General features: G+C 45.1%; 1 protein-coding gene across 5 annotated transcripts in view; it reads right to left on the bottom strand.

The window, feature by feature from the left end:
- Positions 1–3,061: 3,061 nt before the first annotated feature.
- LOC101160540 (LARGE xylosyl- and glucuronyltransferase 2) overlaps positions 3,062–27,278 on the bottom strand; it is a 110,843-nt gene continuing 86,626 nt past the window's right edge. For 4 of the 5 annotated variants that reach the window (XM_023950611.1, XM_023950607.1, XM_023950617.1 and 1 more), the window contains 13 exons: positions 25,288–25,577; positions 23,426–23,508; positions 22,945–23,068; positions 17,770–17,941; positions 16,921–17,025; positions 16,727–16,839; positions 15,290–15,415; positions 15,055–15,210; positions 12,364–12,521; positions 11,221–11,499; positions 9,642–9,788; positions 9,366–9,561; positions 5,596–5,793 (listed from right to left, as the gene is read on the bottom strand). In XM_023950611.1, the coding sequence (XP_023806379.1) occupies positions 5,596–5,793; positions 9,366–9,561; positions 9,642–9,788; positions 11,221–11,499; positions 12,364–12,521; positions 15,055–15,210; positions 15,290–15,415; positions 16,727–16,839; positions 16,921–17,025; positions 17,770–17,941; positions 22,945–23,068; positions 23,426–23,508; positions 25,288–25,577 (2,147 nt within the window). Of the gene's footprint in view, positions 5,794–9,365; positions 9,562–9,641; positions 9,789–11,220; positions 11,500–12,363; positions 12,522–15,054; positions 15,211–15,289; positions 15,416–16,726; positions 16,840–16,920; positions 17,026–17,769; positions 17,942–22,944; positions 23,069–23,425; positions 23,509–25,287; positions 25,578–27,278 lie in introns of all 5 variants that reach the window. The other variant, XM_023950603.1, reaches the window with a different exon arrangement.

Genomic DNA, 27,278 nt, shown 5'->3' on the forward strand with positions numbered 1-27,278 from the left:
TGAGAGTTTAATGGAGTGAAAATATTCATGTCCTTTTGGAACAAGTGTATAATGTGTAGTAAAAAGTTTACTGCCTTATAATAATGTCTATAATCCTACTTCACATATTCCTCCCATTTGTGATAAATTAATATGGGAATCCTTTATGGGTGGGGGGGATTATCCACTCCCGATCTGCTAGTTTAGTTTTGCAGTTTCCATTTCAAAATTCGCGGGTTCTCATAAGCGTGGTTTGAATCCTGTGGGGGGAGGGGGGTGTCAAATGTTCTTTCTGGTCTAATTTCTTCAGAATATTTTTGCAGCTATTTATTTCAAACCAATGCATGTTTAGTTATTAAAATGATACAACAAAGCTGTGGAAGTCTCACTCTCTATATATATTTGAAATTTAACTAATAAACCTCCGTCCTGATTACAGAGCTCATCACACAACACTTCCAACTGCTCCTCCCTGATCATGCTGGGGTCCAGTCTTCACTGAGTCAGGTGGGTCACCATGCATTTACTATATATTATTGGAATTATTGTCTCCTGGATTGTCATCGAATCGGGAGGTAACCAAGATTGCCAGCCCTACTCTTTACACGCACCTTTTATGCAGAGAGATACATACATAATAAATAATGAAATTGATGGTTGATCAGTTATCCCACTACCTCTGTTAACATGACACTAAGGATATAATGATTTTGTTAACACAGTAACTATAACATTTATTGATGAGCCAAGGGTAAGAATTTTATTTTTCCAGAGTTTTCATGTGAATTTAAAATTTTTTGACTCTTTGTATTTCAGACTGCTGAACTTCTCGCCAATATAAGCAAGTTCAGGGGTTTATTCAAAGTACAGGTGAGTTGTGTAATCTAGACGCTTTAACTAAACTTCAAATGTGAACTGTGCACACAAATATCTTCTGTGTTCTTTAGAATGAAGACCATGCAGCACTCCAGGAGGCAATCGAGGACACCACGGTGGGAATTTCCCTCCTAATGGAAACTGGCAGTGGTGAGGAAGAGGACATTCTCGTGGTCCACATCTCCCAGGCTGTGGTGGTCGACCCACCAAGTGTCTGAGTGGCAGTTGCCAAGGCTTTTTTGGCCTTATTTACAGCACAAATCTGATTACCATCCTCATCTCAGAAACACCTTGTCATGGGGCCCGTGGCTTTGCTCCTGCTATGATCTCCTGGAGGCCCTTCCCTTCTTGAGCTCTCCCGCTGGTCACAGGTGTTCTGTATTATGTTGATTGGTTTGTCTATTTATGCAGTGTCTGATCTTGTTTCTGTGTCGGAGCATCTTCGTTCTACGCTCTGTGTTCTCTGGCATTAAAGCCCCTTCGAGTGAACTATTGGATTTGAGTCGTTCTTCCTGCTCTTGGGTTCTCTCCCTTGGACATTCCGTCACACACCTTTGAGGTAATCCAAAAAAAAACTGTATTAGAGTTATAAGGCAAAGTGGTGTCTAAGGTTTCAGGCTTAAAGATCCGACTCTTTGAATAAAATGACCTTTAAATAGTTTAACTTTTTCCTAAGAAGGGGTTCCAGCTGTTTGCTTTGGCTCTGTTATCTTCTGTTTAATAAAAATAGCAAGCCCAATTTATTGTGATTTGTCATTTTATGCTTCACTGTAAACATATTTTTCAAGTTTAGATAATAAAAAAGTTAAATCTGAAATTTGTGTTCAGTGTCATATGTTCATTGGATTTTCATAATGCACAAGAAAGTATTTGCTTTAAATAATAATCTGCAATTGCAATTTTATTTTTCAATTTAAATTTTATTAAAATAATTTATAAATTAAATGAACTATGTAGGTAATTTCAAACAAATAATAGTGTTTTAAATGTTTGAAAAAATTATGGTAAATGACATAATAAAATCTTGTTTGTTTATGTAAAATTATTAGGTGCAGAAACAAAGAAGCATTCATTACAGTAGAACATGATTTTATTATGAGCAATAATTATATTGGTTCAACATGATTTTTTTGCGCGCAACCGCTGTCCATGATTTTTTTTATGTCAATCCAACAGGTCTTTTTTTTCAGTGTAGTGGGTCTAGATGACCCAACTCCCAACGTTAAAGTGCCTAGGATAGCACAAGGGTTAATGGTGCAAACGTCTAACGTTTAACTGCAAACGTTTAACTGCATATGTTGGCGTGAGAATGACAAACGCCAGCTACATTCCTGAAGAGTGAAATAGTGTCACATTCACTAAAACCTATAATCAACGAAGATGAAACGGAAGTCAAGAGCGATGAGAGGATGAACACTACCTTTCAGCCCTGAGCACAGGGGCCTCAGCTGGCCCTGATCAGGAGTGGCTGACTAATGGTGGGCTGAGGGCCCTGAAGGTGTGAAGCAAAGCAGCTGAGCCTGAGAGGCCTCCGGTCATGCCGATGCTAAAGGATGGCCGCCTGCAGGAAGGCTGGTGTCCTTCCTGAACGCGCAGACCTTGTTCTTGTTCAACAAAAAAATCACGGTCACTCTTAGATCTACGAGTGCATTGCATGATGGGAAAGTCCATGGAGCTGAGCTGAAAAGAGGAGAATGGTTTACAGAAGTCATCCTGTCACAAGTCAATTAGCAACAGTTTTTTTAATGTCAGGAAGAAAACTATGTGATATTAAATGGAAAACTCAGATTATTGGAGACTTTTAATGTTTTTATTGAGTTATTTGAATAAAACTCTCCTCTGCTTGAGTGTGATTTAATGGAAAAATGACGTCTTTCATGTTAGCATTTTGTTCCTCTTAACATCTGGACTTTTTTTTTTTTTAAAAACACTGAAGCGTTACTTTATCACAGATTAATTAGTTTTTGCACACAATAGTTTTCACACTGATTTGCGTTTAACTATTCTTTCAAAGGACCTATTCATCCAAAGTGAAGCAGCTTTGCTCTGATTGGTCACTTCTTAAGACTAATTACACACTTGGAAGCCTCGGCGGCTTAAAGCTTCTGACCTTGGTGGAGTCGTTTCACTGGATGTCCCAGGGCAGACCCCCCCCCCCCCCCCCGTCAGCTTTAGGCAGAATGTGGAACAGGAATCCAGACAAATGTGTTACAAAAAGGCCAGTTTATTTAAAGCACTTAGAAAAATATGACAGATTCAAGTCACCAATAATAAATAGAGCGCCTGACTGTCCCAGGTCATCCGTTCAGCCGTACAATCGATATCCAGTTTCACGAAACAGCAAAGGCACTAGCATTGACCACAATCAACAACAGGGGCATGGAGGCGCTGTGGATGGTGGTGGGGGGGGGGGGGGGGGGTGCTTTCTGAGGGACGCCATCCCCCCAATCCAATGCTCGTTTCCTCAACGCTGACGTTTGGGGGGATCTGGGTTTCTGCTCTTGAACGTTCTGCACATGCGGGTGGAAAACAAAAAGTGAAATAAAAATAACTACCAGTGTAAAGTCAAAGCAGCAGAGAGGCTGGGACAGTTTCCTGTGCGGGTGTGCGCCAACAGAAACCGGTTTTGGTCAGATAATGTCCAACAGCAGCGAGGCCTTTCATCACAGAGGAAACATGTACCACCCTAGAATCAGTGGGGAAAATCCATCTTCTGATTATTCTGTGACGATGCAAAAACACGAGAAAGAAAACTAAACAATTGGTCCTCCTGGTCCAAATGAAATGAGCAGCGCGCTGCCCCCTACAGGCCATTTCTGTTTAATCCCTCTGTGATCTCCAGCTCAGTTTCACGTCAAAACAAGATCACCTCATTTTGACCTTTGTCCTCCAGGGACAACAGCCTGCAGAAGAGTTTAGTGTCGTCACAGCTGGAGCTCAGCTCTGGCCAAAACCACTCCTCTACTCTGAGAGAGAACCAACAAGGGAGGCTTTGCTAGAATGTTTTTTTTCTATCCATCCAGTCAGCAGGTTTTTTTTCTGACTGCACAGACTTCAGTGAAGCAAACACCACCACTCTGCAGAAAGTGGAGGTTTTCAAACGGTAGCATGAATTTTCAACAAAACGGAAGTTTGACCTGTTCGTTTGGATCAAACAGAACCAGCTTCTTCTCTCGGTTCTCATCATTGAGGCTCTTCCCAGATCAGGAATGGACAACTCCAGGCCTGGGGGGCCGGTGTGTCTGCAGGACTTCCAGATATCCAAGCCCTACTCATGACTGATTACCTGGACCAGGTAGGTCCAGGCTATTAAAACATGCCAGAGCGGGGGATGCTGGAAAACATGCAGGAGCCCATCCCTGTTCCAGATGGTTTCTTCCTGCCGCCATGAGCCCCCAACCCCCCCAATATCTAGTTTGGCTGAATGATGGTAAAGTGAGGACAGCTTTGCTCATCTCAGTTGGACTTAACAAACAGCAGGTAAGGTAAGGTTTACAGTAGACAGCACAATGTCCAGTGATTCCACACAAATGAGTAGCTCCTGCCTTCTCCACAAACACACCCCGCTCACGTGACCCACGGTGCACGTGTTGCTGTGCACGTGCTGCGAGACTTGGCCCCTGTCAATCATCTCATCTCTCTCAGACGGATGATGGACGACAGAAAATAGGAGAGAACACGCAGTTCAAGCATGCAAGACGGAAGCAGCTGAGACAACAAACACACGTGCACACACACACAAGTGCAACACAGGAGCTGAAGATGTACCAAACACACACAAACAGACACATGGAAACGCATACACAAACGCGCATTGATACAGACACCCCCCCCACACACACGGACATGCATACAAACACACAGACGCAAACTCTAACACACACAACCACGCACTCACACAAACACTCACAAGCCCCGCTATACACAGACACAAGTGCAACACAGGAGCTGCAGATGTACACAACAAACACACACGCACGCACACACGCTGACATACACACACAAAACACCTGCAGGAGCTGAAGATGTACCAAACACACACAAACAGACACATGGAAACGCATACACAAACGCGCATTGATACACACACCCCCCCCTCACACACATGGACATGCATACAAACACACAGACGCAAACTCTAACACACACAACCACGCACTCACACAAACACTCACAGGCCCCGCTATACACAGACACACAACAAAACGCACACACACAGCGTGTCTCTGAAAGCCGCGGCGTCGATGGGACATCATGGATTTCCTCTGAAAAAGGTCCAAAAACATAAAACAGAAAAGAAGAATTTGCTATAAAGCTGCAGTAAAAGTTAGCGCCACGTTCCCGATCATTGGTGAGGAGTTACGCCGAGCGAAGATCATGAAATATCTCCGTAAATATCAGGGTAAGGCTTCCATCGTTGGCTGCAGTTTTTCCCACTGATCCTCTCAGACCCGCTGGGTCAGAAAGCTCTGATTGTCAGAACAAATTGCGTGAAAATAGAAGTTCTCTGGCCTTGTAGCTGGTCCGGTTTCAGCAGAACCTGCTGGGAGGAGGCCCAGCACGGTGCTGTCCACTCAGTTTTTGTCAGCACAGCTACTCCCTGTTGACAGGAAGCCCAAATCTACTCCACGGAGTGTAAAGCTCAACCCATCCCTCATGTGGCGCTCCGCTGCACAGCAGTCCCGGTGCGTCTTCAGCCCCCAGGAGCCCACCGGCTCGCTGACTCAGCAGGTCGCGGCTCTAGATGTTCCTCTGGGCTGTAAGGTACTTGAGAGCCGCCGCGCCATACTTCCTGGACAGATCCTGGTGGAACTCATCCTTCAGGGTGTTCAGACAGTTGCGATAGCTGGAGCTGGTGCGAAACTTGGAGATGTCGAAGCTTGGAGCGTGTGGCATGTGGATCATGAAGGCGTTGGGGAGAACCATCAGGTCGTACTCCTGAGGAGAGGAACAAACGCATTTAGGGAGCAGGAGCCAGACAACCTGCTCCAACAACAAAGCTGTCCTTATAGGACTAAGGCAGGGGGGTCAAACTCCAATTCACGGTGGGCCACAATGAAGCAGTGAAGTAAAGTCACGGGCCAAACTGAAAATATGTACTGTATTTCCTTTTCATATGGAAACAAACTTTTGGTTTTATCTAAACAGAGACTCTGGAACAACCAAAGCTAAATATTACAAACACGGGAGAAATTAAATGTCAAGTAAAAGACACATCCGTGGTATTCGTTTCTTATTTAAATAAATAAATGTCTTTTCGAGTTCCTTCGTAACCCTTGTGCTATCTTAGATGAGCCTACCCTTACATTGACGTGTTCTCCCTACCATGACAAAGGTGGATAAAGGTGGAAAGATTTCATGTAATCCATGGACACCAGTGAAGATCACAAATCATTGAAGAAAAAAGGTTCAGAGCACTGTCTAGTGGGTCTAGATGACCCAACTCCCAACGTTAAAGTGCCTAGGATAGACCAAGGGTTACAGTAAATCTTTTTCAAAGCCAACAACAAAACAACCAAAAATAATGTCATTCACTGAAAATCCAACATTTCAAATACGAACACACCATGCAGAAAAAAACAGATCTAATCAAGCTGAGTTTGCTACTCTCTGATTTACTCTAGTTCATCAAAGTCTGGGGTCAGAATCTGAGCCCAGGAAAAGCTCGTATCTCAGCAGGCCTGTCTTCAAAACTCTTTGTGGAGTCTGGGTGAAGTTCATTTGTCCGATGTGACTGGAGCACGGCCGTCAATGACTGTCGACAAAACAGAGGAGCGCTTGCTGGTTTTGACTGTGCGCCAACATACTAGCAAAGCATTGTGGGATTTGTATTATTATTTAATGCACATTTGGTACGATCTGTATAATTACACTGAGGGCAAAATTTGCACTAAGGCATGAGTTGCGGCTGTCCTGGCTGGGCAGAACCCCCCTGTCTGTCTTTCTCTACCGTTATTCTCACATCTAATTCCCATTCTCTCTGCTGCATTGTGTGTTTGGTTGAATTCTTTCAATCTTCCTGTTTTGATGTTTGACGTTTACGTTATTCCCTGAAGCCCTTCCTGCTCTTCATGGGGAGAGCTGAAATGTTTTCGTTTAACAAGTATATGCTAACATGTTCAGAATATTCTTAAAGGAAAATACACACAAATGCACTTTCATGTCACATGACCTACAGGTTTGTTGACATTAAATTTGAGACCATGCATATGAAAAGTTAAGACCAATTTCTCAGCAGATGAAAACTTGAATTTCACACGCATAATACAAAAAACCCCACAGAACTTCTAAATGTGAAATAAAAATGAACAATTTACTAAAGGTTACAAATAAACAAAGTCGACTTCTCAGCTCTGCAATCTTGGTGACAATCTCTTGATCAACTAGAGCCACTTCTGCCAACTTCTCCTCAGCAGGTTGGACCTTGCTTTCAGGTTAGTTATCTTGCTCCCTGCCTTTCCCTCAGCTTCCTCTGCCAGACTGTCTGCATCCCTGACCAGAACCTGAGATACCTCCTTTTTTGCCAAGGCTCCTTAAGCTAGTCCTCCATTCCCTTCCTTTAACCCCTTGTGCTATCTTGTGGGGTCCAGATGACCCCACTCCAACTCCAAGGCACGTTACCGTTGGGAGCGGGGTCATCTGGACCCCACAAGACAGTGCACTGAACCTCTTTCTTCAATGATTTGTGATCTTCACTGGATTACATGAAATCCTCTCCACCTTTATCCACCTTTGTCATGGTAGGGAGAACACGTCAATGGAAGGGTGGGGTCATCTGGACCCCATAGGATAGCACAAGGTCTAAGGAGCCTAGGCTTCTGCCTCCATCTTCTATCTTTCTAAGTCCAAATGGACCCAATGTCTGGTTCTGGCTGCTGCTAAGCTTACCAGGAGCCGTTTTGGCTTTGGCTTACGTTTGAAAAAAAGAGAATCAGAATCAGTGACATCATCCACATAGCTGTTCAACAGCATGTTTTATAGTCCGGCCAGAGGTCTAACCTGGGTAACACCTCCATCTTGTACTATGTGATCACATACCAAAATCCGGCATGTGACCAGACTGTCCCCATGCATGTTATCAGAACCCACCTCTCTGTTAACAGAGAAGTTCCCTTCCAATGTAGCTTGGCCGTGGGAGACAGCAGTTTTATGAACGCAGCCTACAGTTCAGGATACGGCTTCCTGAGGAAGCTGCTAAGAAGAGCTACAGCCAAACTTTCAGTCATAACACCTTACTGTCCTTTTACGCCAAGATACAAAATCACTTTTATTTTATGAATGTAAATAGAATCTTATTTGATTTTTCCCCAAATCGTTGCAGTAGTAGGACACTAAAGTGATGACTACTCATCAGAGAAAGTTTAGTGACTATAGCTCCAGTATTTTCTGAGGTATTGAACTTTTTGGATCAGATGTGATTCAATTGAAATTCCTCAAATTAAAATCAAAGTCGTTCTTGTAGCATTTACATGATGATGAGTATTCATCAATAGCTCATGTCAATGTAATGATTTTTTTAGTCTTTGAGACATTATTGATTTTTTCCCCCAATCACGTATTCCCAGAGCTTCTAGTCGGTCATGTATCTCACTGCTGTCTCTGTGTCAGCAGCAAAGACAGAGCGATTCTCGTCCAAAACAAAAAAAACAAACTGAGAGCCTTTTTGGGTCATTGTCTGCGTTAAGACAAACCAATGGAGACACTTGCTCCATTTATTAAAAGAGTTATTGATCCCAGCAGTTTGAATCTGCAAATATCTCACCAAGTTTACTAAACTAACGTTTAGTCAGAGTCAGAGAACGTCCACTTGACCCTGGAGTTTTCTTCAAGGATTTTGAAACACATTTGTTTTTTATTTGTAGTTGGTTGGAAAAGATACCCAATAAAAATTAGAAAAAATGAAACTTTTTTTTTTTTAAACGAGGGCCAAATTTGACCCCATGGGTTCTCCAGGGTTAAAACGTTCTGAAATGCCCTCACTTCCATTAAGGGCAACAGTTTGAAGAGTCCACATCCCCTCTGCTCCCAGAGTTGGTGTGGAGCTAAAGGACTGACGCAGATCGAGTCTATCTGAAGACGCAGCAGGCGGGGCGGCGGGCGAGTGGCGGGCGAGCGGCGGGCGAGCGGCGGGCTGGCTGCCAGCGTCTGCTGCTTCAGGAGCGCTAGCAGCGGGCGGAATGGCTAGGAGAACGCGAGTTTGCTTTTTTTTCTCCAACTTACATTAGGTGCTTTGTAGATTTGGCATAGGAGTCTGACACAGTCAATCCCATCGGTCCAAGTTAAAACCTCTTTTGTGCATTTCAAAGCCTTCATTGTCCATCAACGCCATGTTAAATTAGCATTTCTCTTTTTCATGACCAATGTGATCCTAAGATGTTTTAAATGGCACTAGTTTTAGGGATCTGACATCAAAATTCAAGACTTTCTGTTTTACGGCTTTTAAGATAATAATTCCTGCATTCCATGCTTTTCGGACTTTTTCAGACCCCGCGGGATCCCTGTGGACGTACCTGTGCGTCCAGCTCAATGATGTGGGAAACCTTGTTCCAGCCGAAGCCCACGAAGCGCTGGTCATACTCCGGACAGGTTCGCCTCACCACCACATACGGCTCAAAGTCCGGCTCCCACTCCACCCTGTAGGGGGTGGTGGCCGTTCGCCATTTAGCGTAGTTGGTCGGAGCATGACCCTTGGGCCACACGTGGTACCTGGGGAGGCAGGGGAACAGGGCTTTTGTTAGGTCCCACCTCCTTACCTCCAGGCCTTAACTGTTGCAAAGTTCTGGCACCTGAAGGTGTAGAGAGTCCCCATGTCCAGCATGGAGAGCAGCTCGGCTTTGGATTTGGGAAAGGACAGGCGGTAACGCAGAGTCTCAAAGGCTGGAACCACCAGAGCCTTCTTGGAGTTCCTCATGTCCAGATGCACCACGGACCGTCTGTGGAACAAATCAGGAGGCCCCACTCAGCTGCAGAAACTGGGAAGCATGACTAAAGCTATGCCTAAAGTCCCTCAATCCTCCATAACCTCTAAAGGACTACAGTGTGTAGTGCAGGACTATCCGGTTAGCTGGATTTTAATTCTCTGCAGAGGGAAGATTGTCTCATAAACTTTTCCCCTGCTTAGATTACCATATTGTATTGTTATTGATGAGCTACAAATGTGGATTTCTATCTTTATTAGCATTTGGTACATGTGCCATAGTGCATGCAACTTATTATTAACATGTTTGAACTAAATTTAATAACAATAACAGTTAGTTGTTAGTCGGCTGCTAGAAGTTCAAAGCTGGGGAAAAAATGGTGCACTGGAGTTCAGTCCTCTATTCTCATCTACTTCTACTCTATTCTTGATCATTTATTCATCATTTAGTTCTCCTTTAGTTTAGTACAATTAGTGAGAAAACTGTCCTGTAATGTGGAGCTACTGTCTATAAATAAAACTGAATTGAATTGAGTTAAGTGCCTGGTGGTCTACAGTCACCTAGTGAGCATTGATGCTCAGAGAGACCTCTGGGAAATTTCCAGGGCACTGGACTTTAGACTTGTAGATTCAGAAACCCCGTCAAAATGGAGAACGGCCCATTTAGGGCACTAAGCAGTGAGGGAGAATTTAGACTCAACCTGAGAGGACACTGAGATGCTGGAACACTGAAGCAGGAGTGAAGGAAGAGCAGCCGACCATCAGAGCATCTCTGCTGTCAGACATCATGAAGCAGGAAACCCCACAGACAGAGATTCACACAATGTTGCTGTTTCTTCATGCAGCTTCTGCTCAGAGAGACTGTTTACTGCAGCAGAGGCTGCAAAATCTGCATCGTCATTCCGCAGCTGTACCATCAGCGGACGCTGGACTTCCCAGAATGCATCTGGGGCTGCTGGTCGGTCTCGGTGGTCTTCTGTGACCTGCATACAGGAGGAACGGCGCCGGGACAGTGATGCAGATCAGACCTCGGGGTTCTTCGGTCCTTCACTTTGTCGTTCTTCCTGCTGCAGGTTTGTTTCAGCGATCAGGAGGCAGCCGGAGGCGGAGCCTCTGGCCTCAGGTGATGCAGAGGCGGATTCAAGGCGCCTGAGCTGCACGTCTTCTCTGCCGGGGGGCTGAGGAACAGCAGGGCCGCACAGTCCTGCATACCCCCACCCTCCCACTCCAGCACGCCACCACCTCCTTAGCTTGACAGCTCTGCTGATTTCTATCAAATCCCAATTAATCTGATTTCATAATTGCTCTCTTGATGTGACGACCTCCATTAATCAGGCTAAAGAATCTAAAGTTGACTCACTTTAGATGGTGGAAGATTCAGATCATCTCTCTTTGGGAGGAAAAAAAAATTTCCTGGTGGGTGGTGGTGGTGATGGGGGGGGTCTCACCTGAGGTAATCGTACAGCCCGTACATGGGCAGGAAGTCCACGTCTGTCAGGAAGGTGTAGGGGGTGTTGGCGTTCTTCAGAGCCACGTTCCTCAGCAGGTTGACGGGGTAGAACTGACCCTCCTTGTAGACGATGTGGTAGCCCACGTTCTTGCGGTTCTTGAGGACCTCGGACGCCTGGGCGTAGCGGAGGAACTGCTGGGCCTCGGCGTCGGACATGTAGAGCGCCAGGCTGATGGGGCCCTCCCAGTGCTTGCAGATGGCCTCCAGCATCTGCAGCCTGCAGAAGAAGCACACATCAGAGTCCTGCAGGTCTGTGGTCAGGGAACAGCCACGGCGTGCAGAACTTTAGAGACCTATCTTTCTGTGGTTAAATGAGCAATTCTACCTTAAAATAACCCCTCCAATGTTTTTGGTGTTTTAAAGCATGTTCTTTTGGCATTTTCTAATGACATTTTTAACCCTTGCTCTATCTTGTGGGGTCCAGGTCCAGCCTCCAAGGCACGTTTACGTTGGGAGTTGGGTCATCTAGACCCACTAGACAGTGCTCTGAACCTTTTTTCTTCAATGATTTGTGATCTTCACTGGTGTCCATGGATTACATGAAATCTTTCCAACTTTATCCACCTTTGTCATGGTAGGGAGAACACGTCAATGCAAGGGTGGGGTCATTTGGACCCCACAAGATAGCATAATTGATAAAGATGGAAAATAAAGCCTAAAATTGCATTTCTGAGTATACTGAGTAACTCCTACTGCTCTGCAGAAACTATGTCCTAGAAAACCACACCAGTTTAATGATGAAAGGAGATCAAACAATAATGAGAGTGGAAGTTAATTACTTAAATAAAACAATAATAATTATCTCATAAATGGTAAAGCTCTTCCTCCAGATGATTAAAAGACTCATTTCCTCTTTTGTTGGGAGATAAATGGTTTAATGTTCTGCTGACAGCCTTCACCTGATGCTGATGCGGAACATGTTGACATGATTCAAACAGAAAAAACAGGGATGTTTCAGACAGTCTGTTCGGAAAGTTTGACCCAACAGTTTTCCTTTGATCTGAATCTTTGCTGTTGTTTTTTTTTTATTTGCTTTCATTCTCCCATCTTCCGTTTGCTTGCGCTGAGCAGGTGTGGGTACCTGTCCATGGAGAGCTGGGCCACCAGCGTCACGTCGTCCTCGGTGGGCGTGTACTCGTACTGCAGGAACTCCAGGTGCACTCTGTGCACGGTCAGCCGCTCGCGCCGGAAGTCGTAGCACTGGTCGTCCTCGTCCAGCTCCTCCAGAGCGCCCTGCAGCTGAAGACACCAGGAGGCTGTCAGGAGACAAGAGTCCTCAGACTCCTGTGAGACCAGTGGGGGGGCCGAGGAGGAAGTGGTGGGGGGGATATCCATAGATTGGGTCATTTTAGTTTAGATCATTTTTATAACAGAACCGGCAAAAAAGGGAATGGTGTTTGTTTGAAGTTTTGGTTTTTTTGCAGCTCAAACTCCAAATTCTTCCTGATGTTTCTCTCAACTGTCTGATGTGACAGGAAGATGGCTCCAAATTGGAGCTGAGGAATTCTGGGTAAAGAACTCCTCTAATTTGGGTCGTTCACGTCCTTTTGGTTCAATTGTGAAGAGAGATTGATTTATCTTTGCAGGCGACAAATATATTCACGTATCTCATACTTTTCTTAAGCCTTTCAGAGTACACTATATCCATTTACACGATAAAATATTACCTTTGGCAAGCTAAAAAATGATTTTTTTTCATGAAATATTTGTTATTTTCGCTGTTCGTTTTCATACCTGGAAGTAAGACAACTAGATCTGCGAGGCTCCGCCTCTCTCAGCCGTTTCATGACGTCATCCCAGAGTCGGACTCAGCAGCGTGTCTGCCTTTCACCCACAAAAACATACAACATCCAAACCTTTTGCAAAGATGGATGTGCATGTAGAAGGAAAGGGTTTAGCTGATCACCTTCCTTAGCGGGGTCTCACGAAGGAGGGTCTAAGGCAGGGATGCCCAGTTTAGTCTGTTTAGCTAAAGTTTAGTATTCTCCTATTGAATTCTATGCATTTATGATCCTTTTGATTATGTGTTCCCATTGAGACGACTGTTGTGGATTTAGGTTATACAAATAAAATGGAATTGAAATTAATTTGAAAAAACACCGCTAGCTCCACAGAGAAAGTGGGTGTTAGCCAGGGGGCGGGGCTGGTAGGGCAGACTCTTCCTGGAAGTGGCGGTTCTCCCGTATCAATGAAACCTTGTGAGAACCCGCTCATTTTCGTGGGTTGGGAGGGGCTGGTGCTTAAAGAGCAGGTTTTCAGAGGAACACAGAAATGCAGTGGCTGCACGGGGGCGCAGTGGTTAGCGCTCTTTCCTCACAGCAAAGAGGCCCCTGGTTCAAGTCCCGGCTGGGGGGCCTGAAACAGAACCCCAATGGGGGACCTTTCTGTGTGGTGTTTGCATGTTCTCCCCGTGCATGCGTGGGTTTTCTCCGGGGACTCCAGCTTCCTCCCACCGTCCAAAAACATGCTTTGTGGGTTCATTGGTTACTGTTCATAGGTGAGAGTGCGTGGGTGAGTGATTGCGGCCCTGCGACAGACTGGCGACATGTCCAGGATGTCTCCTGCCTTCACCCACAATTGGCCGGGAAAGGCTCCGGCAGCCCTGTGACCCCGTGAAAAGTTGACTTTGCATGGTATAGGCCACTCGAGAACTCTTTTTTACGGTGGTCAAAGTTGTATATCCTCTGCTTAAGCATAATAACCAATGAACTTTGGGAGAGAGACAGCCACCTTTCCTCTAAGGACCAGCAGAAACCATGAACAAGACAGAACCTTGGTCCGACTTTCTGAAGAACCCTGCAGCAGCATGGAAGAACCACATAGTTTAGTAGCATCACTCTGGATTTCAGTGAGCTGGATTTAGACTTGAAGATCCATCAGAACCCCAATGACATTGAGATTGGTCTCAAAAGCCCATAACAGTAGGCGGCTTAGCATCCAGCAATTAAGTAGGGGTTAATGTCCGATGCAAAGCTTCCACAATGTGCATTAATTTCTATCAACGCACACTTTGAAGGCCACTATCACGCTTATACCATGGTCACTTACAAAAGAAATAAATATTCTACCAGTTTTTAGTATTTTATCCTTATTTTTTCGGTTTAGATCACTTTTTTCACAAAAGCGGACTATTTGTTACGTGGTGTGGTGTGTTGTCCCTGAAACATTACCAGCCCATCGTTGAGCCGCCTGAGCGGGCACCAACCTGGACTGCAGCGGCAAAGGAAAGCGATATCTATGCTGATGGTCACAATGGGTTAAATAAAGCATCAGATCAGAAAGAAAGTTCACCTCCTTCTGCTCATTTTGGATGATGAAGCAATAGTTTGTTTTAAGAAGCCAGTGCAGTGATACAGAACATTTAAGCTTTGTGACCGGAACCTCTTTTTTAGGTGTGCATTAGCACTTTTTAATGCACACCCTGCAGCCAATCAGAATTGAGTGTTCACCTTTACCATGGTACAATGAAACATAACGTATAAATCTGTGATGTAATGAACATCAGAGCTGTAGAGAATGCATTGCAGCAGATCTTTGCTGGTCTGAGTCCTCTGATCCAGGATCTGGATCCTCTCTGACCCGGTTCACCTCACTGTGTCTGAGCAATCACAGCAGACTGACCAAGCGGACTCAAACAGACTCTGGTACAGAATCCCTGCTCTCAGACTCATCAGTGTGATCAACAACGAACAGGTTTTAGGATGAGGCTCTGATGTAACAGCGAGGCTTTTTTCTGAAGCTCATGGTGGATCTGCGGCCATCTGTGTTTCACCTGGATGCTCTCTGGGCTGGCCTGACTCGGGCAGCCGAACAGTTCCCGCCGCAGCAGGTTTCCATCGTACTCCAGGAAGGTCAGGTAGAGGTTCCTGAAGAACTCCACATGTTTGTTCTTCACTCTCAGCTTCTTTGGGGAGTTCCAGTGGATCACCTGGAAAAAAAGACACGTTTATGCTGAAAAGCAGCCCAACCATCTGCAAGCACGTCCGAGTGCAGACTCTAAATAGTACCTTAAGGTCTGACACCTCGGTGTAGCACTGCTCAGAGCGGGTGTGGTCAGATAGCTGGACGTTCCAGAAGCAGGGCAGCTGGTGGACCAGGACCGGGTTCTGCTTTATGAAAGCGTTGAAGATGTCCTGCATGAAAGGAAGACGTAAACATTTAAGAGGCAGAGACTGTGGTCCTCTGAGAGCTCAGAAGAGGATAACATGGTCCAGAATACGGTTCAGAGGAGTGGTGGATTTTCTAGATCTCAATCACTGCCTATGTGTCGTGTGTCAATCACTCAGTGCATACAGTCCACAGTGTTCAGCCTGGACAAGCAGGGAGAGACTTTTCTTCTTCTTTTTGTAATGTAACTTACTAGCTCAAGTCCACCACCTACCAGTGGTAGAGGCTTGGTGAGAAATGTCAAAGCAGTGCAAATCTCAGGAATATTGTTCAAGGCCTTTTCTTTCACAGCTCTGTTCCGACATATGAAAGACCAAAGTCCAACTGGACGCACACTGCAGTTATTAACACCTCTTCCATGATCAATTTTCAAACAGTTGGCATATCTACGACATGAAAGGGAAGCCATTCATACGTCACTACCAAATCTGAGTCCCTGATTGGACAAAGTTCAACCTGGTTAACATCTAACACATATATATAGCTTTAAATATTTACACATTTCTTTTTCTAAGTGTCTGCAAAAACTCTAAATAGGAGAGATGGTCCAGGTCTTTGGTCCCATGCCCCTGTTCTTTGTTTCATGCTCTTTTAACTCTTTCCTTTCCGAGCTTTAGCCCCAGTGTTGACATTCTTTCCACTACTGTAACTCTTCAACCGTTCGTGAAATTAACGTAATTCCAGCTGATTCTGAAGCGGAGAAAAGCAGCTCTGTGCTCATATGCAAAACTTCACAGTGGTGAGGTGTTTACACAAACAATGTAAATCAGCTGATTCTGATGCAGAGGAAAGGGGCTTTGCCATCGATCGAGTCTGTGATATTTATGCGTCACTAGTAACATCTTTCAAAAAAAATAAAATGCACCATTTTGAATTTAGGTCACCGACTTGATTGACGCCCTCCAGTGTTGACACCGGGAAGTACAAAAGCCAAGTGTTTTGGCTTTTGATTTTAAACCAGTTTCAATAAAGATTGAAAAAAAGGGGTAGCCCCTAAGTGGCCTAAGTGGGTGGATGGTAAATGAATGAAATGACAGCATACTGCCACCCACTGTATGTGAGGAGGGGGGCCTTGAGATGAGTTTTCATGAAGAATCCGGGTCAGAAAATTATGCAGAGTCCAGAAAATCAGAGCAGATTGACTGCTATGAGTAAGACATGGAAGCAAAAAGCAAATGTAATCTGATTACTCAGAGTCTGTTCCACATATCTGCACAGTCGACCGGGAAAATGAGATCTTCTGAACAAACGGTTTGGCTTTTCTGAACGTTTCTGACCTGATCGGCGAGTGATGTACTGAGCATGCTCATTAGCTCCCTTTCTGCTGTCAGCCGCCACATCTGCTCCCAGCTGATTCGGCGCAGCCGCTCCAGGTACAGAAGAATGACGCCTGAAATGACAGCCGGAGACACATCTGAGCTCTTTCAGGGCTTCCAGGAGCAGCAGGGAGAGCACCTTCATCTGTTCCTACCTGTGTTGAAGCCTCTTCCCAGAGCGGGCCAAGGTTTGTGGTTCTTCCACAGGTTACCCAGGTACCAGTCACTCTGGTTCTCTACCAGACCAATCACCTGCTTATCTGAAAGAAAATGTGTCCAGGACTCATTTTTTTCTGCAGCTACTGGCTGGCAGTGACCACATGTAAAAAACATGAAGAAGGAGGTAACAAGTGTCAATGATGGATGTCCTGGAGGCTCCGCCCACCAGGAAAACAGGAGCAGTGACAGTTTGCATAGCTGTCAGCGTCTGCTGGTCTGAACTCATATTCACTTTGAAACTCCACAAGCAGAAATGCATTTAGGTGAAATGCAGGATTCAGTTGTGTGGAGCGAGTTTTAGCCTTTGCAAATGCCAACGATGCATGAGAGCAAACTCTGGGGGTTCAAACTCTGGGCCCTGAGGCTCTTCAGTCACCAAACATACAGTTCACAACAACCATTACTAGAGGCAAAGCTGCTGCACAGACGCCTGCAGACGGTACGGACACAGACACTTATTTTCCAGCAGAATTTGCAAATAAATTCTTTAAAAGTCAGACAATGGGATTTTCTGAATTGTTTTCTCATTTTATCTCTCTTAGTTGACGTCTACCTTTAATGATAATAACAGGCCTCTCTCATCTGTTTAAGTGGGAGAACTTGCACAATTGATGGCTGACTGAATACTTTTTTTGCCCCACTGTATGTCATACAGAATTATTTGCGTTTTGTTGGTGATGCATGCTTGAAGATAAACTAATGACACCAAAATGCATCACATCTTTGACCAAAAACCACCCCTTTTTTGGATCCTTTAGGTTCGGGAAGATGGGGGAGACTCTCACCGGTGAACTTCCTGAAGATGCCCCAGAGCTCAGCGATGTCAGTGGCAAAGGTGATGTCTGTGTCCAGGACGATGACCTTGTTCAGGTCAGGCGGCAGGGCTTTGGTCAGCGTCAGCTTCATCAAGCCGTAAATACCTGAGTAATGCTTGTTGGGGATCCACGACACCTCGGACTGGAACAGAGGGAAGCACGGTGTGGACCCACAGTTAGCAGCAAACCACATTCAGCACGGGGAAGCAGAGACATTATTTCAGAGGCTGCAAACAGTCTTTTAATTAATTTCCTTCATTCTAAGTAATTGGATCTGAGCCTCATCTGCAAACATAATCGGCTTAAAGGTGCCGGTGCTTTTCTCCACTTTAAAGCCAGTTAATGGAAAGTGAAAAAGAGGTTGCAGGTCGAAGTGTTTGACAGCACAAAGGACTCATTGTTCAGCACAAAGTCAGCGGGGGGGGGGGGGGGGGGGGGGGGGGGGGGGGGGGGGGGGGGGGGGGCTGTGATGGTGTCAAGGAAAAGGACGGGGCTGCAAACCCAAACACAGATTCTTTTTCTTTAGGCTGCAGTCACGTAGAGGGAACAGCCACCAGCTCAGAGCTGCAGTTATCATCGGATGTTCTTATTTATCTTTTATTTGTGTGAAGCAGGAGCTCAGCAGGTCTCCATCTCCCTGCATGCAGCCTGAAGCCTGCGGAGGAGCTGCACACGCAGAATCTGCAGGAAATGCACTGTGATGCATGTCCAAGAGGCACCATAGTCTCAATCTGAGGCAGCTCTGGTGTCCAAACCAAAACAGGTTAGTCTCTTTTACATCAGCGAGCAGAGAGGACCAGACTCATCTGCTGAGAGACGTCAGAGGAGCAAATGAAGTGAGGACTCACACCCCCACCCTGGAGGCCCACCATCACATGTTCACAAGCTTGAGGTCACGTCAAACTGTCGCTACAATTTGCGCATATTGCACGATAAAAATTAACCATACGTGAAGAGACGTGGAAAAAGTGAAAAAAGATGTGGTCGTGATGTGAAATTGTCACGAAGGAACCACGTTAAGACCACGGAAGACGTGTGAATAAACCACACAAACAACATGAACCGTGTATCAGGGTCAGGACATTTTCCTAACAGAGAGAAGAACCACACAGGAGATGAGAAGTTTTATTAGACTTCTGCAGAAGGAGAATCGGTCTGTCGCAGCGCAAAGCTGTCACAGACGACTTCTGTCCTCCCGGTGCATGGAGCCTCTTTTTATAGAAAGCTGAAGGTTGCAGACATGAATGTGGGTCCTTCAATCAGGCAGAACAGGAACATCATATCTTGCATGATCAGAACTTTTCACGTCCTTGTTTTCTTACTGAAAGACAGAACTGAGGCAGTCTTATTGTGGTGATTATAGCGTGTGGGCAATTGGTAATCACGTAACCCTAACACTGTGTGCATTTATTATTCTGTTAATATGAAATTGATTAGTGGTTAGTGCTTCAATTATGTAATTTTAACAAGATATGTGCGCCGTTTATGCAATATAAAAATGCAATATAAGTCCGTGAGACAAACGTGGACAAACATGGAAATGTCGTGGAAAGCCACAAATTTGCGTGAGCAAAACAATTGCTCAGATTTACGTAATAATTGCGTATAAACTATGCAAATACGCATGAAATGTACTTATCGATGCACCGAAAATATTGAAGTGCTCGAAAGCGAATTCACGTGAAGAAACATCGGATGAAACCCATGACGGACTTCTGCGCAGATCAATAAATGACGGACGCAAGCTTGGACATTGGACTTACGTATATCAGGCGGGTATCACGAAGACGGAAGTGGCATATGTGGGAAATTTGCAAATTGACTGTCTTTAGTCGTCGAACAAAACTTTGTTTTTCCTTGTTTAGTCACAGTTAATGATTCAAGGACTTGTGGGTTCTTGAGCTTTGTCTTGCTAAACTCAAAAGGTCTTTGAATCATGAGGTGAGGGCCTCAGGAAAACATTGGTGACTGAATCAACCAACCAACCAATCAAGTCCTACCCATCATCACAAAGAAGACAGTTCACACCCCTTAGTTTGTAAACTAAGATAACCGGAGCCAGGTCAGTGCTTCAGCTAACCACTAGGTGGCTTCTTACACAATCAGGTCAGTCTTCCTTCACTCTGACAGAGAGGCTTTTGTTAGTACATTTCTGTGACTCTTATGTTTTATCCAAAGGGGTGTGGCCTTTTGATTGACAGAAACCTTCCTGTTTGTGGTTCTGTTTGTCCTGCCCATGTGTCTGTGACATCATACTAAGCTAAAACGAGAGAGGGTAAAATCCTCTGCTGTTTTAATGGAACGGGTCGGTCTCTCCTGGAGATGACAGCTTCCGTTTCCACAAAACGATCTGTGCAAATAATCGCTTGACATTGATCGCCATCTTATGTCCATCTGAGGTTATGACCCACCCGAGGTCACAGCGAAAAAGAGGTTTTACCCTCCAGATCTAGCCCTCGATTCAGAGTGTCAAATAGGGAGACACTTTTAGTCTATGATATGACCCAACTGTAGACTTGAACCCAAGTTTTCCTTGGGGCAGACGCTGACCATTAGGCCACTGAGGTGGTTCCACTAACGCACTGCAGATACAAGACTGAGGTCATGTGACCCACTGGCTTGATCTGGGCTCCTTTTAGTTTCAGATTTGTGGTCAACATTGTTTACACAAGATATGATGTCACTGAGGGCTGCACAGTGATTAGCGCTCTTCCCTTACAGTCAAAAGGCCCTGGTTCAAATCCTGCCTACTATGTGTGGATTGCATGTACTTCCTGTGCATATGTGGGGTTTTTTCTGGCCACTCCGGTTTCCTCCCACAGTCCAAACACATGGTTAATTGGTTACTCTTAAGAGTCCCTAGATGTTTCAGTGATGGACTGGCGGTGGTCCAAGGTGAACACCACCTTCGCCACACAGTCGCTGAGATAGGCTGGAACTGGAATTAGTGGGTGCAGAAAATGCATCAATGATGTAGCTTCCTTTAAAAATAGGGTTGCACGATAATATCGGATACCGATAACTATCGGCCGATAATGAACAATATGACGTCATGCCAATAATTCCGATAGGAAAACAATTTGCAGATGAAATGGGCAGATAACTAAAAGTGTAATTGTCGTCGCTTCCTCACTCACCAGCAAGGTGTGCCAGCAAGGGGTCTGCTCCCCCCGCCCATCCTGCAAGCTTTTGTCACATGTAAGTGATGTCATCTCTCAGCGCCTGCACTAGAGAGCTCTCTCTGCAACATGGAGCAGCTCTCGCCCATGTGGGCTTGTTTTACCGTGTCTGAGACCAACGACTCCCTCGCTGTTTGCAAAATGTGTTCAACAAAAGTGTCACAAAGAGGGAATAAAGGTCAAGCTTTAACACCACAAATGTCACAAGCTATTTACAAATTCACCACTGCGATGTGTGGCAAGATTAATGTAACGTCCCAGCTGGTCACTCTTAGCGGGGAAATGAGAGTGTATGGGGTGCGGACAGCCACTTAACGGGCTGTCCGCACCCCATACACTGCACCAACCCAAACAGTCTCATAGAGGGAGAGGTAGACAGAGAAGCAGATTGCCCAATCTCTTTCCCAGGATTAAAGCCCGTTTGGTCTAAACTCACACACACATGAACTTCACTTCTCTTCACAGCTCCCTCACCCATGGTGAGGGATTCCACACACACAATAGCCTATAGCGACTATAGGCGGTGCTAACCCCCAGGTCGCCACAATGTGAAGCTTCGGCTATTGCTAGCGCTCATTCGAAAGAAAAAAAAAGCCTCTGGGCAGTTGACAATTGCCAAAACGTTTGACAAAATATCGGTTAAGTATCGGTGTCGGCTACAAGAGGCAGGCAAATATCGGTATCGGTTGTAAAAAGTCATTATCGTGCGTCACTATTTAAAAAGAAAAAGAGTAAATCCGCCTGCAGTTTCAGCAGATACCGGTGCGGCAAAAGTCCCGCCCCTTCAACTGTCTCGACCAATCATTCTTGGAGGCTTAATCATACGTCCTCATGTCTCACCAGTCAGAAGTGATTAAAGTCCTCACTTTCTTTTTCCGCCTAGGCTCATGAAGTCTCTGAGTTCCCACGAAAATAACAGCTAAAGCTCGTCTGACAGCTGCTTTGTAGCTACACTGGTGCCGTAGAAACAGACTAAGGACGTCTGTCTCCATTGAGAGGAAGAAACTCATATAAACTAAAGGAGAATAAGGAAGACTTTCCAACAGATCATATCATATATATCAATGCTGAGAAGAATCAGTGCATGGACTCAAAAAGTAAGGCCGAACATGGTTTTCGATGTTTGTTTTTTAAAATAACAGTAAGTGGAGTAAGTAAAGAGTAAGTGGAAAAAAAAGTAAGTAAAATCATTTATTTTATTTTTATGATCATTTTCACAGAAAATATTTGATAATTGATTAAAGCTCCAGAACTTGAAGTTGGTAAAATACCATAAATTAGTTACTGAGGGTCAAATGTGTGCTGAACACATTTGTACAGTATATATGAATAATTTATACACAAGAAGAGTGTTCTATCCATGTCTGTAAAAGAAATATTCTCTGTAGGACAAATATGTTCTTGTGTGTATTTCATAAGCTGTTTGCTGCTGTTGGATGAATGGTGAAATATTCAGCTCTTTCATTGTAAATCTGACTCCAGAGGAGTCGGTGCCTCACCTGCCATCAACCTCACCGCAAGTCACTGGTTTAAAAGAACATATTACTGTTCTCATTTGGTTTTTGTGAGGTTACATAAAACTGCTTGTTAATAAACTGGAAGGAAAAACAACTACCTGGACATATTTTCAACTAATTTATTTGAAAATTATTATTGAAAACTCTCACAACTTTTATTACAACATTTAGGAAAAACAGCTGCAACTTCCGGCTTTTTCTGCCTCAAGTACTACAAAAAACGCACGTGAGATCTTGGAGGAACTGTACATCAATAAAGGCTATGGAGTCTCCTTTTTTACATTTTTGGAAGCTGGTGTACCGCAGGAGTTAACCACATCCATATATATGATAATATAATACCGTTGGCACACTAAAGAACACATTTGTGTGAAATATGAGCTATTATCACAGCTCATTATCCTTCCCGGAAGTAAGACGACACAATCAGCTCAAATAAAAAGACTCACCTTCAGCTCATCTGCATCATAAAAGCTGACCTGCACGGACGGGACCATCCAGGACCGGAACAGAGAGCTCAGAATGCGGTTGGCCACCGTGTCAGTGATGAAGTGAAAGTGGAGGGGGTTCCTCCTGTAAATGCAGAGAAGACTCAGGTTCAGAACGTTCACAGAGCTTTTCTGGCATTTGAACCTAAAAAAACAAGGCAGAAAGAAGTTTTCTTACTAGACTGAACTTGTGCACAAAGTGGATTTTTACAGTTTTGTTCTTGGGTTTTTGAAAGTCCAAATTTGGAGCCATAATCCCCCCAAACTGTGAAGAACCTGTTACCTGTCTGAGCCGATCAGCTCAGAATCTTCAGGGAGAGCCTCTGAGCGGATGCATTCAGTTCAGTTCCCGTTTGATGGGAAATAGGAGGCAGAAATGAGGGAGATGACGCCGCGGGGGGGGGGGGGGGGGGGGGGGGCAGGAGTGTGCCAACAGCCTCACCTGTGAAAGAGGACCGACTTGACCAGCGTGACCACGTCCCTGCTGGCGTTGTGACCGGCACAAACGCACGCTACGTGGATGAGCTGCAGAGACACAAGAGCCGGGGTCACCGCGGGGTCATCACAGTTTTCCTTCACTTTTGCTTTTCTGCTTCTGGAACAAAGACAGGCGGCCCAATCGGCATCTGCTCCTCACAGACGAGGAGGAGTTTGTCTCTCCGGAGAAAAACGAAGGTTCTCTCTTAACCGCTCTGCGGCAGGAACCATCGTAAAAAAGCTTAAAGACGACAAACAGGGAGCAGCGCTTTAAGAGACCCCTCTTTCTCACCCACCACTTTCTGCCCTGATCCTTTTACTCGATTCTAACCTACCAAGGAAGGAACCACTGCCTGAATCCAGATACTAACAGGAGAAATTGCAATGAAACTGCACTCGGCAGGGCATTTTTGGTAACAGCAGCCTTGAAACGGATTTAGATGTTTGTGGTTTGATTCTCCAAGTTTGAAGTTACAGCGAGAGACCAAAATCTCATTTTTGACTCACCAGATGAGTGGGCTAGTAGATTTAAAAAAAAAGAAAGTCTACCAACCCAATAATTCTAATATTTTACAAAGAAAAACTATAGCTGTTATAGTGGAAGTCACAGCATCATGAAAAGATCAGATAAAAACAGTTTTTTCCAAGGAACTCTTGTATTGATTTCTAATTAACATTTGGTCTCTGCTTTTTTTCCCCTCGCCATCTATGAAATGTTTTATTTTCCATCCGAAATGAGTTGTGTTTTCCTGCTGAAAAACCCCCATGAAGGGGTGGTTTCAGTCCGTCCGTGTAGTCTGAACACGCTAGAAAGATTCAAAGCTGCTGAGAAAACAAGGACATGATAGCATCTTAGCATTTAACATGATAGCATCATAGCAACATAGCATGATAGCATCATAGCATGATAGCATTTAGCATGATAGTATCATAGCATCGTAGCATTTAGCATCTTAGCATTTAGCATCATAGCATCATAGCAACATAGCATGATAGCATCATAGCATGATAGCATCGTAGCATGATAGCATTTAGCATGATAGACTCATAGCATCGTAGCATTTAGCATGATAGCATCGTAGTATTTAGCATAAGTGTTTAACAACAGCTCTGTCTCCAAATCATCATGTTTTTTTTACTTTCTTTTCTGTTGCTGCTGTGAGTCCAACAGGTTTATCCTCTAGTTCTTTCTGGATCCTCCTAAAAATCCTCACATGTTCCTCTGCTTCAGCAGCTTAAACTGAAGCTACATGGAGGCATTGCAGAAGTTACGGGGTTGGGGGGCACTAGTGTTTTTTTTTCTTTTTTTCTCAGCCTTGTGGAAGTAGCTCCTCTTTGCTTCCAGCTGTTTTCACATCTGCACGTTGCTGGAGACCGGCGGACTGACTTCACTCCAAACAACAGAAGTTCAAGAAAGCAGAGAGCTGGGAAATTAAAATCCACATTTTTTCAAAGAGAAATTGTCTAAAAACAACAAATTCAAATCAATCAATTATTCGCCAGCCCTACAAGGCTCCAAACTTAAGCAGATCACTCAGATTTGTACTTGAATTAAAAATAAAGGATCAAAAACTGGGCTGCACGGTGGCGCAGTGGTTAGCGCTCTTGCCTCACAGCAAGAAGGCCCCCGGTTCCAGCAGAAACCTCCATTAAATCTGCGCCCCTTTAAATGTTTTCTCTCTTCAGAAAACACCAGAATACAATAAACAAGGTTTGGGGCAGCAGGAAACCCACATACGGAAACACGTGGCTTTAACTGGACCATGTGGTCCCATCAGGATCCAGAAAACTTCAGACACACTTCAGTGAGCAATGCTTCTCCCTGACCTCACACTTCTGGATGGTGGGGGGCCGCGGACAGTCTGTGTGGTTGTTCTTCTCCTCTGCCGTGTTGTCGCCTTCTTCTGGCACCGTGTCTGCAGACGCGCCCCACTGCTGATTGCCGTAGTTTCCTTCTGCCAGTTGGGCAGCCGTGCCCTGTGATTGGCTGAGCTGCAGTCGGATCTGACGGTTCTCTTCCTCCACCTCTCGAACCCGCGCCTCCAGGACGGCTCGCTCCAAGACCTGAGCGGCCTGCGAGTCGGCCAGACAGGGCGCCAACAGGAGGGAACGGCCATCTGGGCAGGAAGGGAAGGGAGAGCGTTAATATACCAAAAGTTGAAGCTAATGTTTGTTAAATTACTACCTCAATCTAAATAATGAAGGGAACGAGCTAGCCAGTTTGTTTGACGGAATGATCTAATTGGCCCTACATCCACATTTGTGTGGGAAAACAAAGTTTCATTAAATCCACCCATGGTTTTCCAAACCTGCCATAGAAAAACAAACTGCTGTGACTAAAAGTAAAATTGTTCCCTCTGAAACCGGCACCCAGTGGTCATTTGAGGTACTGGAACACGTGACGCATCCTGATTTATTTGGGAACAAGTGTGGGCAAAACGGCAAATCAGGGCCACGGACAACAGATTTTCAATTTTCTACCTTCATATAAAGAACAAAAACAGACACCAAATCTCATTTTTCACAAAAGAAAACTTTCAATGCAGCTTTATTCATAAAAGGGCCTGGATAAAAATGGATAAGTGTGCATGTGTTTGGGTTGCCACAGTTCTCAGTTTAATACTGAACCCTATGTTACACCATTGAAATTGGTGGAAAGCAAAGGCTTGCATCCCCACTGCTTAACAGCATGTCATGGTAAAAGTGTCAAACACATTGTTCTAAATTTAAGGAGTTCTCATTTATTGTTTTATTACATTACACCAGGCTTGGTATAAACCACTAAACATTTTTTTCTTGCATATTTGAACATTTTAAAATGTTTTTTTGGAATTTTCTTATTTTGTTGTTTTTTTGTGTCAAACCAAAACACAACCATCCATCCATCCATCTTCCTCCGCATATTCGGGACCGGGTCGCGGGGGCAGCAGTCTAAGCAGAGATGCCCAGACTTCCCTCGCCCCGGCCACTTCCTCCAACTCCTCTGGGGGGACCCCGAGGCGTTCCCAGGCCAGCCGAGAGACGTAGTCTCTCCAGCGTGTCCTGGGTCTTCCCCGGGGCCTCCGCCCAGTGGGACATGCCCGGAACACCTCTCCATGGAGGCGTCCAGGAGGCATCCGGACTAGATGCCCGAGCCACCTCAACTGGCTCCTTTCAATGTGGAGGAGAAGCGGTTCTACTCCGAGCTCTCTGCAGGTGACCGAGCTTCTCACCCCATCTCTAAGGGAGCGCCCTGCCACCCTACGGAGGAAGCTCATTTCAGGCGCTTGTATTCGGGACCTCGTTCTTTCGGACCCATAGCTCATGACCATAGGTGAGTATTGGAACGAAGATAGACCGGTAAATTGAGAGCTTTGCTTTTCGGCTCAGCTCTCTCTTCACCACAATGGACCGATACAGCGACAGCATAACTACGGACGCCGCTCCGATCCGCCTGTCAATCTCACGCTCCGGTCTTCCCTCACTCGTGAACAAGACCCCCAGATATTTAAACTCCTCCACCTGGGGTAAGGATACTCCACCCACCGAGAGATGGCAAGCTACCTTTCTCCGGTCAAGAACCATGGCCTCAGAGTTAGCGGTGCTAAGGTCTGACTTACTGCCGGCTATGCGAACCGAGCTCCTACTCCGGTCATCCAGACCACACACACACAACCATTTTCCACATATCAAGGTTAAACAAAAATCTTGACGGAAGTGAATCATTGCATCCCAAGTAAACTATACTACAAAAAGTATTAGCTCACCTGCCTTGACTAACATATGAACTGAAGTGGCATTCCTTTCCTAACCCATAGAGTTCAGTATGATGTGGCTCC

Source organism: Oryzias latipes, chromosome 3 (assembly GCF_002234675.1).
Source record: "Oryzias latipes chromosome 3, ASM223467v1".
NCBI lineage: Eukaryota > Metazoa > Chordata > Actinopteri > Beloniformes > Adrianichthyidae > Oryzias > Oryzias latipes.